The sequence below is a fragment of the Diabrotica virgifera genome, chromosome 5 (genome assembly GCF_917563875.1).
Source record: "Diabrotica virgifera virgifera chromosome 5, PGI_DIABVI_V3a".
Classification (NCBI taxonomy): domain Eukaryota; kingdom Metazoa; phylum Arthropoda; class Insecta; order Coleoptera; family Chrysomelidae; genus Diabrotica; species Diabrotica virgifera.
Window position 1 is genome coordinate 176060198 of NC_065447.1, and position 13213 is coordinate 176073410.

The 13213-nt window shown below is 35.3% G+C and overlaps 1 protein-coding gene across 1 annotated transcript in view; it reads right to left on the reverse strand.

Moving 5' to 3' along the window:
* Positions 1-215: 215 nt before the first annotated feature.
* The window catches only part of LOC114328558 (uncharacterized), a 387042-nt gene continuing 374044 nt past the window's right edge, over positions 216-13213 (reverse strand). The window contains exon 6 of the mRNA XM_028277429.2: positions 216-604. Coding sequence (XP_028133230.1) covers positions 336-604 — 269 coding nt within the window. The 3' untranslated portion in view covers positions 216-335. The remainder of the gene's footprint in view (positions 605-13213) is intronic.

Sequence of the window (13213 nt, forward strand, 5' to 3'; positions counted from 1 at the left end):
TTTGGGTGCACTAGTTTATACCTACATAACAATTTTACTCTGACTGAGATACGTACGTCTGATATACTCTGAAGTACCGACTTTTCTAGGGCTAGAAACAGAGTCCCACCAGTGCTCAATCCTTTTGATACCATAGGTATCTGGGATGAGTGAATTTCCCCTTAGGTGAAGTGTGCGCCGTATGGCTAAATCTGGATTATAATAATAAAAAGGCGTTTTAAAAGTAAAGAAATTTATTACTATCTTAATATAAAATACTTAAACTACCTCACTACCAAACTAAATATTCTTTGTACATACGTTTCACTAACTAAAAAATACAGTCAAGTCACACGTTACATGTTCAAAGCAGTTACCAGCAAAAACGTGGCAACTAAATGTCCGGATACTAAACTACTAGAAGATCTTGAGGTAGAAGCGCGTTGTTCCATGGGTTCGTTGTGTTCTGCTTGATCCTCAGATTTGTTTTTGTCCACTGTGAACACTGTTGTTGCCACTGGGGTCATTATTGTTGTTGCTGAAGCAATTATGGATGTTGTAGTTGTTCTTGGTGTTGATGATGTTAAATTGTAGATACTAGGGATGTCTATATATGCCGGATCCACTAAAAATAAAAACAGACATGAAGCCAACAAATAGACTTTTTAAAACAAATAAATAATAAAATAAATTTCCACCACGAGTCAGGATTCTGTTAACCGAGATACGATAGTACCAAGCGGCGCCGCTAGGAGGAGCACTCCAACAATGCGTCTCAGAATACTTTAACGAAACGTGGTCATTTTGTACTCTAAACCGAGTAAGGTATGAAAAAGAAAAGAAAATAATCGTTTTCGTTTTGATTCAATTCGAGTCTCTTGCCATCCTTTGACACCGTGTTTTGGGGTCTCTACCCTTATCAAAGAGGCTATGCAAGTAGATAAATAAATAATAGGCTTATTTAAAATGCATAACAGAGTAAAATAAGGAGTATACAAGGGTTTACAAACACTTGTCACAACAAAACTGTAAAATCTTTAATTGATTTTATGTCGATAAAGGCGAAATTACACGGTTCACTTTTGCTATTAAATTTGGATGAAGCAGCCAAATTGATCCATGTAAACATAAAAGTGAATCATTCCATGTCATTGAATGTTGTCGTTCAATGGCGTTGAAAGAATTGAACGTGCTCAATATTTTCACTTTTATCATTAAATCTTCAACGCGGTTGAACGATAAATGAATGTGTTAAGGCGCGTTTTCACGGTACACTGTGGATGATCATCTCGGATGAATCATCCAAAGTGAAAAATAAATGAATCGTGTAAACTATTAATCATCGAAAATGAAAATTCAAAATGAATAATTATTTATATGGGAAATAAGCCACAATTAAAATGAAAAAATAATTTTATTAACGTTTCGACGCCCAAATCGGGTGCCGTTGTCAAAATACAAAATATTACTAAAATAAACTAAAGTGTTGTTGCTAAGCAAAAAAAATTCTTCTAATAATTTATTTAATCTCACTCATTTATATTGGCAATTCAGACATATATTATACATTTTAAAGTAGAAGACTTTAAAATGATATTGCCAATATTTATGAGTTGCGTTCCTGGGACGACTTACTGAAAGATAGTTCATTCGATTACATGAAATTAACCCCAACTCAAGAATATCCGTCATAAAAAATTATAGCATGTGATATGTCTTTAAAAAGACAACCAAATGCAACGACAGTAAAATTCTCGCGTTAGAGACTTCATAGTAAATCACAAGGGAAAACCAGGAAAAACCCTGTGATACTATCCCGACATCGTAAGTATTTGGTCTTAAATTAATTTACTCTCAAAAAATAATACCAAATTCTGACTTGTAACATGTTTAAATTATAAATAATATTAATAATACTAGATATATAAGTAATACTAAAATATAAAATATGTACTAGCTCGATATTATTGACTTACTAATCTTGGTATTTTCTTTCTATTGACTTCCTCTTTCAGTATGGGTAACCACATCCTACTGCATTCTACCGAGGAATTTGCGACACAATTGGTTTCATTTAGCATAATTAGAGCCGCTTCTTTGATTTTTCTCTTTTTACTATCTGATTCTTTCAGGACTATACTTGAATCTCTCCACTGAACTCTATGTTCATTATCCCATGCGTGTTGACATATTTGAGATCTCTCAAATTCTCTATTTTTAATATAAGATTGATGTTCACTTATTCTAACGTCTAATGGTCTTGATGTCTCACCTAAATAAAATTGTTCGCATTCACAAGGTATTTTATAAATGCAATTTTTTGTTCTTTCTTGATCATTGTTAGGTTTAGTTTTAGATAGAATAGATCTCAATGTGTTTGTTGTTTTGAATGTTGTTGAAATGTTGAATTTATTTCCTATTGTTTTAAGTTTCTCGGATAGTCCTTTTATATATGGTATTGATATTTTCCTCGTATTATTTCTGGTGAATGTTGTAGGATCCCGTTCTAAGTTGTTCTGTTCCATTCGATCCAATCTTGACAATTCCTTATTTATAAACGATAAAGGATAATCATTTTTTAATAAAACAGATGTTAACAATTGTTTTTCTGCTAAAAAGGAATTTTCGTTAGAACAAGTAATTTTGGCTCTATCATATAAGGATTTAATGATTCCCTTTTTAACGTTGATGTTGTGATTTGACTTGTAATTGAGATATCTGTTGGTGTGTGTTGGTTTTCTATACACTTGAGTCTCATATCCAATATCCCTCTTTGAGATCAAAACATCGAGGAAAGGTAGGCTGTTATTGTATTCCTTTTCCATTGTAAATTTTATTGTCTCAATAAAATTTACAATGGAAAAGGAATACAATAACAGCCTACCTTTCCTCGATGTTTTGATCTCAAAGAGGGATATTGGATATGAGACTCAAGTGTATAGAAAACCAACACACACCAACAGATATCTCAATTACAAGTCAAATCACAACATCAACGTTAAAAAGGGAATCATTAAATCCTTATATGATAGAGCCAAAATTACTTGTTCTAACGAAAATTCCTTTTTAGCAGAAAAACAATTGTTAACATCTGTTTTATTAAAAAATGATTATCCTTTATCGTTTATAAATAAGGAATTGTCAAGATTGGATCGAATGGAACAGAACAACTTAGAACGGGATCCTACAACATTCACCAGAAATAATACGAGGAAAATATCAATACCATATATAAAAGGACTATCCGAGAAACTTAAAACAATAGGAAATAAATTCAACATTTCAACAACATTCAAAACAACAAACACATTGAGATCTATTCTATCTAAAACTAAACCTAACAATGATCAAGAAAGAACAAAAAATTGCATTTATAAAATACCTTGTGAATGCGAACAATTTTATTTAGGTGAGACATCAAGACCATTAGACGTTAGAATAAGTGAACATCAATCTTATATTAAAAATAGAGAATTTGAGAGATCTCAAATATGTCAACACGCATGGGATAATGAACATAGAGTTCAGTGGAGAGATTCAAGTATAGTCCTGAAAGAATCAGATAGTAAAAAGAGAAAAATCAAAGAAGCGGCTCTAATTATGCTAAATGAAACCAATTGTGTCGCAAATTCCTCGGTAGAATGCAGTAGGATGTGGTTACCCATACTGAAAGAGGAAGTCAATAGAAAGAAAATACCAAGATTAGTAAGTCAATAATATCGAGCTAGTACATATTTTATATTTTAGTATTACTTATATATCTAGTATTATTAATATTATTTATAATTTAAACATGTTACAAGTCAGAATTTGGTATTATTTTTTGAGAGTAAATTAATTTAAGACCAAATACTTACGATGTCGGGATAGTATCACAGGGTTTTTCCTGGTTTTCCCTTGTGATTTACTATGAAGTCTCTAACGCGAGAATTTTACTGTCGTTGCATTTGGTTGTCTTTTTAAAGACATATCACATGCTATAATTTTTTATGACGGATATTCTTGAGTTGGGGTTAATTTCATGTAATCGAATGAACTATCTTTCAGTAAGTCGTCCCAGGAACGCAACTCATAAATATTGGCAATATCATTTTAAAGTCTTCTACTTTAAAATGTATAATATATGTCTGAATTGCCAATATAAATGAGTGAGATTAAATAAATTATTAGAAGAATTTTTTTTGCTTAGCAACAACACTTTAGTTTATTTTAGTAATATTTTGTATTTTGACAACGGCACCCGATTTGGGCGTCGAAACGTTAATAAAATTATTTTTTCATTTTAATTGTGGCTTATTTCCCATATAAATAATTAATCATAAAAATGCCACAAGGAAATAGCTTCAGAACAACATTCAAAATGAATGTTGAACGAAGTTGAACCGAGTTCTACTTTTGTTCACTTTAGAGGATTGATCGCGGATGAATCATCCAAAGTGAACCATGTAAACATGCATTTATTGCTGTGATTCATCGGCAGTGGCTAGTGAACAGCAGAAACAGGTCCACGTGGATGTTTTTTGTCGCTTTAAAGTGTGTAGTTGTTGTGTTTGTACGTTTTTAGGTAGTTTTTTTTAACATGGCTTGATCTTTTGTAGACCATTTAACAAACACGTTGACGCCCCCATTTTGTAGCGTTGATATATCCACGGCCTTACCCACCAACGTCGTTTTCTTCTAATCTTCTGTTTTCCAGTACATGTCAAAGTTATGTTAAAAGATATTCACTTATTATGCCAATTCCAGCACGTACAACTTCAGTCGGTGCCAGTTGTAAGTGAACAGACTAATTCAGTCTTGGTGATCCTTGTAAACGATAATTCAATCACTTTGGATGATTCATCCGGGATGATAATCCAAAGTGTACCGTGAAAACGCGCTTTTAAACACAAGAATTGACCTAGTATTGTGGAATCGTTCAATAGAACTATGGAATTATAAAACAGAGGGTTATAAAACCGAGATTGTTGTGGAAATGCTATTAAATCGCTAATTGAAGATTTAAGTATTAGTGGTATAACCGAACAAGACATAAAATTGACAATTAAAAGTATCCGTACTCGGTATACTTGGACGTCCCAGAATGCTATGGAGAGATAACATCCAAGCAGATCTCCGGAAAATGAACATTACATTTGACCCTAGGTTGATGGAAGACCGAATAAATTGGAAGAAAGTTGTACAGTCAGCCAGGACCCACCCAGGGTTGTAGCGCTACGTGATGATGATGATAAGTTATGTATTGTGTGGGTAATCAATTCTGTTTAAAGCTGGTTTCAAATAAATGCATGCATATACGTCATTATCATCATTTCCTTTGCCTTCATTACATTGCTCCATAAGGCTCCATCTTGGGTCATACCAATATCAATTCCTTTAGTCCTTTTTTCTCATGTCCTACCTAAGCGTCTAACTCTAGGTCTTATTTATTTTGTTGAAAATATATTTTTTCTATTTTTATACTATAAAATATCAATTATGATTTCACTACCTGTATCATGCTGCTGTTGCTTGAGCAACTTGCCAAATTATTTGAAAAGGGAGACGTTCAATCAATGTGTGCTTCCGCATCATGACTTACGGCGCCGAAACATTATCGTTAACCCAGGCCACAGCAACGAAACTTAGAGTGGCCCAAAGAAGAATGGAACGGTCACTACTTGGACTGACTGTCAGAGATAGGGTCAGAAACGAAGAAATCAAAAGAAGGACAGGCGTCACAGATGTCATAGAGCGAGTAGCATGGCTGAAGTAAAATTGGGCGGGCGATGTAGCCAGAATGAAGGATGGGAGGTGGACCCAAAAAAATACAGTGTGGAGACCAAGAGAAGACAGAAGAAGTAGAGGTAGACCACCTACACGATGGACAGACGACGTCAAAAGGATTGCTGGGAATTGGTTGCAGAAAGCCCAATATCGACAAAACTGAAAGAAATTAGGGGAGGCCTATGTTCAACTTTGGATGCAGAAGGCTGGATGATGACCTAATCATAATGAACTTCATTATGATACAGATTTTAATTACGATACAGATTTTTAACCAATAGAATCGCGATATGGCATTCGCGATGAAGGTGGCACACGCGCATTGACCAATGGCGAGTCAAATACATACGCTTTGACAGTTCTCAATATGTAAACAAACTGACAAACTACTTAATTTATTTGCGTTACAAAATTAATGAATTTGAATACTTATATTTTTTGTTGTGAATGATCATAGAAAAAATCGTGTATACAACTTGCATTTAATTATCATTATGAAGCCCGTACTCTATACGAAACTCGCTGCCAGGTGGCTCGTTTCGTATCCCTCATACTCGCTTCGTATCCCTCATAATGGCCATCATTACATGCTCGTTGCATAATATACTATTGTAAAACTTGTTTTATAATATATTCCTAGAACACCAGCTGTCTACGTTCAAGTGGTATGTAATTGTATCTGCTCCCAGCTGCTGCAGTTTAAGTATGGCATGAAAAACTCATTGTAATCAATACCCAAATTAAATGAGTCACATACATAATGTTCTTTTTTCATGACACTGTCAGTCCTTTTGCTAGCGAGGAATAAAGTTACATAGTTCAATCTCAATCAAAAACACAGACTGTCGCGGACCATGGGAAGACCTCTGTCCGTGGAGCGGCTTCCCACGATCGGCAATATTGCGAACGGACACGGACCAGCTCGCACCACGCACCGTGGGAAGTGTATCGTCCGTGGTAGCAAAGACGCGTCTGTGCTGGTCCGTAGTAACAATCGCCGAAGGACACAGACCAGCTCGCACAACGCACCGTGGGAAGTGGTCGTCCGTGGTAGCACAGACACGTCTGTGGTGATCCGTTGAAAGTCGGTAAAGATCAAAGGTGCGTTATGGGCCCGTGCGGACGGTTTTTTAACACGGTAAACGCCAGTTGTTTAGTTTCACTTTGTGCTAGATGAATTCAAAAGAATTCAGTGTTTGTATTTAATTGAATGGGGGATTTATAGCCCGGAAGATAGTGTCAAATTTGACCGGAGCATTTTAGTATGGCTGTTTTTTCTTTATTTAGTTAGGCGTTCCAAAGCTTATTAACAAATGATGTGTCAACTGGCCCAAAACCGGAGCTTTTAGGCAAAAAAGATAAAATATGAAACTAGAGGGAAATGCCCTACAACTTATGTGAGGCGTTGCGGATAGTAAGGGCGAACTCAACAAAAGCAAGTTTCGAGAAATTTGGGTTTAAAAATGCAGGTAGTAAGGGCGAACTCAACAAAAACAAGTTTTGAAGATTTATTTTGAAGGCAAAACAAGGTCAAATTCAACAATTCGACAGTTCTATGATGTAGGAAATTTAATTTCAAATGGTATCATCAAAAAAATTTTTTTGACCCAGTGTTGAATTCGCCCTTACTATCGGCAACGGCTCATATGCCAAATATTTTTCTCCGTGACTTACATCAATCATGGCCTAAAATACCTAGCTCCTGGCTTTCACCCAGGTGAGAAGTTGGCAGTTTTTTTTTAAATTGACATTTTGATTCGAAAAATAATTATTTTTGTAATACCACGTTTTTATTATTTATACGACACAAATTGTAAACTATGCATTTGATCATTATTATGTTGACCTTAACCCGGCATTAGTCGCTAGGTTGGTTCTTACGTGAGTCATCGCGCGTGAGATTTTGTGTCATATAGGTATCCAACTTTCTATTCGATTGTAGAGGAAGGATAATTCGGAGACTAGAAGGAACTACAGCATGTGTAATTTACCAGGGGAAAAGTTGTGTACAATATTCTGAAATCGTGAGAGAAAATCTCGTATAGCGACCAATGCCGGGTTAAGCAAAGTTGTTGTACATGACTGAAGGTTGCTGAGTTGGTACGACCAATCTAAGTGAAAAGGGGGTTGCCCCCCCTCCTACATTCTTTATTTTTTTGGACAAACTGTTTTTCTTAATTTTATGTGATGTAGAACTAGAAGATACATATACATACAACCCATTTTTCTAATAAACAATAGTTTTTGTGCTGTCTGCGTAAATAATGATTACTTAGGTTGGTCGTATTAACTCAGAAACCTTCCCAGGTTCATGTACAAAAACTTTGCTTGAGGTCATCATATTATAATCAAATGCCATAGTTTACGATTCTATAAAGGACATACAGACTTTTTTATATTGTGTCGTATAAATATTAAAAACGTGGTATTATAAAAATAATTAAAAATAAAACGGGATAATACCCGAAGGTTGGCTGTATACCATCTAGTTAAAGAAAATTAACATGAAGTAAAACTCCCTAGTGTAGTTGGTATATTTAATAAAAATTATAAAAATTTTTAAAAATCCAAACGGATTACGTTCAAAACGTTTTCGGACTTATCAGTCCATCATCAGTGAACTCTCTGTCCTTGCTAAATAGCCACAATGCCAAACACTGGTCAAGATGTATGTTCTAACTACATGGTGAAATCTGATCTACAATTTGGCTTACATTGGATGCCAACGGATTAGTACTAGGAACATGATGCTCTACTCCATTAATTAAGAGATTTTTTTTTATAATTAGGTCTACATTGAACTACGTTTAGGATTGACAGACTAAACGTAGTTCAATGTAGACCTAATTATAAAAAAAAATCTCTTAATTAATGGAGTAGAGCATCATGTTCCTAGTACTAATCCGTTGGCATCCAATGTAAGCCAAATTGTAGATCAGATTTCACCATGTAGTTAGAACATACATCTTGACCAGTGTTTGGCATTGTGGCTATTTAGCAAGGACAGAGAGTTCACTGATGATGGACTGATAAGTCCGAAAACGTTTTGAACGTAATCCGTTTGGATTTTTAAAATTTTTTATAATTTTTATTAAATATACCAACTACACTAGGGAGTTTTACTTCATGTTAATTTTATAAAAATAATTATTTTTCAAATCAAAATGTCAATTTTAAAAACAAAAAAAACTTCCAACGCGTGGAATGGAACCCGGCTCGCCTGGGTGAAAGCCAGGAGCCAGCTATTTTAGGCCATGATGGATGTAAGCCACGGAGATAAATATTTGACATATAAGTTGTAGCGTTTTCCATCTAGTTTCATATTTTATCTTGTTTTGACTAAAAGCCACCTAACTCAATAAAGAAAAACACCCATGCTAAAATGCTCCGGTCAAATTTTACACTACCTCCCGGACTATTATAAAACATATCCAAAGTTCGTCCAAAAATTTTTTTTTTAAAAATAAAATACATATTGTGTGTAATTATTGATTTACATGGAATGTGCATACTACACATTTTACACCATATGCTAAACGAAAACGTTGAAAGAGATAAGAAACATGACAAAGGCATTGTAATCAATACCCAAATTAAATGAGTCACATACATAACATTCTTTTTTCATGACACCGTCAGTCCTTTTGCTAGCGAGGAATAAAGTTACATAGTTACATAGTTCAATCTCAATCAAAAACACAGACTGTCGCGGACCGCGGACCATGGGAAGACCTCTGTCCGCGGTGCGTTGGTGTCCGTGGTCGTCGGCTGTGCGTGAAGCTTAGGCTTTGAGCTACGTTGACATAAAGTGTTCTTGCGGTATCCCAGACGATGTCAGGGACGTACCATAATATGTCAGTGTTTGCGTTTCTATAATCAAAAGCACTGCATTCAGTCATTCAGTATTCTTTCGCTATTAGTATGACAGCAAGTTCATCCAGTTGTTCTACTTTCGAGTGCTTTCAACATTATCTTACTGTTTTTTAGTTACCAATACTCGTTTTTTTTGTAATTCAGTTTATAAGTATTTTGTAAGAACCTCCACAATTTTTTTTAATATTATGCATGCGTCCATAATTTAATTGAAAAAATAAAGTTTATTTTATTTTTAGCAGAAGGTATTTTATTCTACAGAAGTATGAGGAATAATTCCGTAGTTGATGTAAAAAACAAATACAGTGATATAAACCAAATTCATATTGAAAACAAAGGAGATAGGTAGGTATGACATTGACATACCGCATGTCAGAGTCTACGTCCTAAAATACTCACGTTATTAGTTTAGTTATTAAGGTATTTATAAGGATAATAACGCTTGAGGTCAATGGTGTATATACCGAGGGCCTATGGGCCGAGGTTATTATCTATAATACCCTTGGTGCCGACCGAAAGCGTTATTATCTGTAATACCCTTGGTGCCTTCAACGTTTAATGTCCCACTAAATTATTCTTTATATGCAAAAAATTTAAATGAATTTTGAATTAATTAGTTTTCAAATAAGTACATTATTTATGGTAGGGGAGCAAAGTATGCTGAATGTGCAGTCACTAGAGCGCTGTGGGGACCTATTGGGTTGTGATTATTTGGTCCTAAAACCAAAAAAAGTTAAGGAAAATTTTCTATTTTAGTGGGGACTTGCCATTTTTTAATTTAATTTTCCATTTCCAACAATCGTTTTTTCCGATTATAGCGCCATCTATCCATAATTCGAAAACATGTTTCGAATAAAAGTTGCTTATTTTTACGTAAAGAATCCAAATCTGCAATAAAAATTTAGGGCTCCCATTTAAGATTTTAAAGTAACCCCCCACTCCACCTCCTTGGGGGCTCGTGTTTGGTACCATTCATTAGATTTTTTAAATATACTGAATAAGTATTTTGCAGTTTTTCGATCTGATGTTTGTTTTGCCAAATATCGCGGGATTTGTATTTAAAATTTTAAATTAAGCCCCCACCCCTCTCCGTGGTGGGTCATGTTTGGTATCATTCGATAGATTTTTGAAAAATATTGAAAACGTAGTTTTTAGTTTTTCGATCTGACGTTCATTTAGCGAAATATTCGCTTTTTTTGTGAAACTTTTTGACTCGCCCATTTCCTTACGCCCCTCTCAAATCGTCAGATTTTTGAAATATACACTCGTTTGCATGTACTTAACTTACCTTCTTAATCTGACAATTTCGAGTATTTTTTTTTTTTTTTAACATCCCATTTATTTACAATCTGTAATAATGATTACAATAAGTAAATTGTTTAACAATTAAAAGAGACTTGCAGGAGACTGTCCAGTGACAATAACCTATAAATTCATAATTTTAGTACTTAACAAAATTATTTGTGACTAATAAATAAAACCCTATAAATAAAACTCTATAATAAATAAAATATTTTTGAAAATTTAAAATTTAAAATTTAAAATCTTGTTCGTAGATCGCTTGGAGTGTAGCGCTTTAGCCTTCTGTTTGCCTGGGGTCTCATTAGGTTCTTCGCTAGCCTGTTGGGGTGGTTTTGTAGTCGGATGTCGTATTTTTGGGCGTAACTGGCAATTTCTTCTTTGACAGTCTTCATTTGGAGATCACGATTGATGTGTTCATTGGGCATGTACCACGGTGCATTTGTGATAATGCGCAAGGTTTTCGATTGGAATCTCTCCAGGATGTCGATATTGGATCTCGACGCAGATCCCCACAGTTGGATACCATAGCTCCATATTGGCTTAATCACTGCCTTGTATACTAAAATTTTATTGTACAAACTCAGTTGTGACCTTTTTCCTATCAGCCAGTACATTTTATTGAGTTTCAGACCCAACTGTTTTCTTTTCGTGAATATGTGTTTCTTCCACGTTAATCTGCGGTCCAAGTGCATACCTAGGTATTTTACGTCATCCTTTTGTTGTAGTACTTGATTATTTATTGAGACGGTTGGGCACGTATCTTTTCGATTAGTGAACGTTATATGTACTGACTTGCTTTCGTTTACTTTAATTCGCCATGTTTGTAACCAGATATTTATACTGTCGAGATTTGTCTGGAGCAGTTGCGAGGCGATGTACGGGTTTGAGTGAGCTGCAATGATTGCTGTGTCATCTGCATATGTGGCTGTGATGATGTTTTGGCTTGTAGGAAGATCTGCTGTGTAGAGTAGGTAGAGAACTGGTCCAAGGACACTACCCTGAGGTACTCCAGCGTTGATTGGATATAAGTTAGTGCACTGATCTTTAACTTTTACAAGGAAATGGCGGTCGGAGAGATAGGACTTGAGGATTAGAAAGTAGTTGAGAGGAAGGACTTTTCTTATTTTGTATAGCAAGCCAGTGTGCCAGACTTTATCAAAAGCCTGCGAGACATCCAAAAAGGCTGCAGAGCAGTATTGCTTCTCTTCTAAGGCTTTGTTTATGGAATTGCAGACTCGATGAATTTGCTCGGTGGTAGCATGTTGTTGTCTAAATCCAAACTGGTGGTTGGGTATTAGCTGCTTTTCCACGAGGATTGGCTGTAATCTGTCTAGTAAGAGTTTTTCAAAAACCTTTGACATCACTGAAAGTAGACTGATAGGTCTATAGGACTTAACTTCTTCTACAGGCTTGCCTGGTTTGGGTATTAAGATGATTTGTGCCACTTTCCACAAAAGGGGATAGTAACCAGTTCTTAAGATTGCGTTAAAAATCTGTGTCAAATATTGCACGCCTTTCTTGGGAAGTTCTTTTAAAATTCTTGCAGTGATTAAGTCGAACCCTGGGGACTTTTTCGGATTCATATCTGTTTGGATTTTGTTGAAAACTTGTTTGGCTGTGAATTTCTCCAACGGTGCTTCTAGTTGGTATGGATATTCTAAATACAATTGAATATTATCTTCTGCATCAGAGTTGTTGTTTTGGGCATGTGGTTGGAACACTTCCTCCAGGTATTTGGCAAAGACTGTAGCTTTTTCGGTGTTACTTTTAGCCCATCGTCCGTTACTGGCCCGGATAGGCGGATTAGAGAGTTGTGGTCTGTTAATCTTTCGTGTTGCCTTCCATAGCGAGTATTCGGAGGTTTCCGTAGCAGATAGATTTTGTAGATATCGTTTTATGTCGTTGTTTTTATTGTTGTTTAACAAAGTTTTTAGTCGCGCTGTAGCTTGGTTTAATCTATTTTTATCCTGGGGTGCACGGGTTCTTTGCCATACTTTCCTTAGTCTTCTTTTTTCTGCGATTTTTTCTTTTATTTCGTTGGGTAAATCTTTGTGTATGATTGTTCTTGGTTGTTTAGGTGTTGATTGCCAGCCAGCTTCCTGAATTATCCTACTTAATTGATTTACTGCTTCGTCAATTTCGCCATCCGATTTTAGTGGGATGTTTAGGTCCAGTCTCTCATCAAGGATAGCCCGGAATTTAATCCAATTGGTATATTTACTACTTAGATATGGTGGAGGTTGTGTTTCGAGGATATTCGTAGATATCATGACCAAGACAGGAGAGTGGTCGG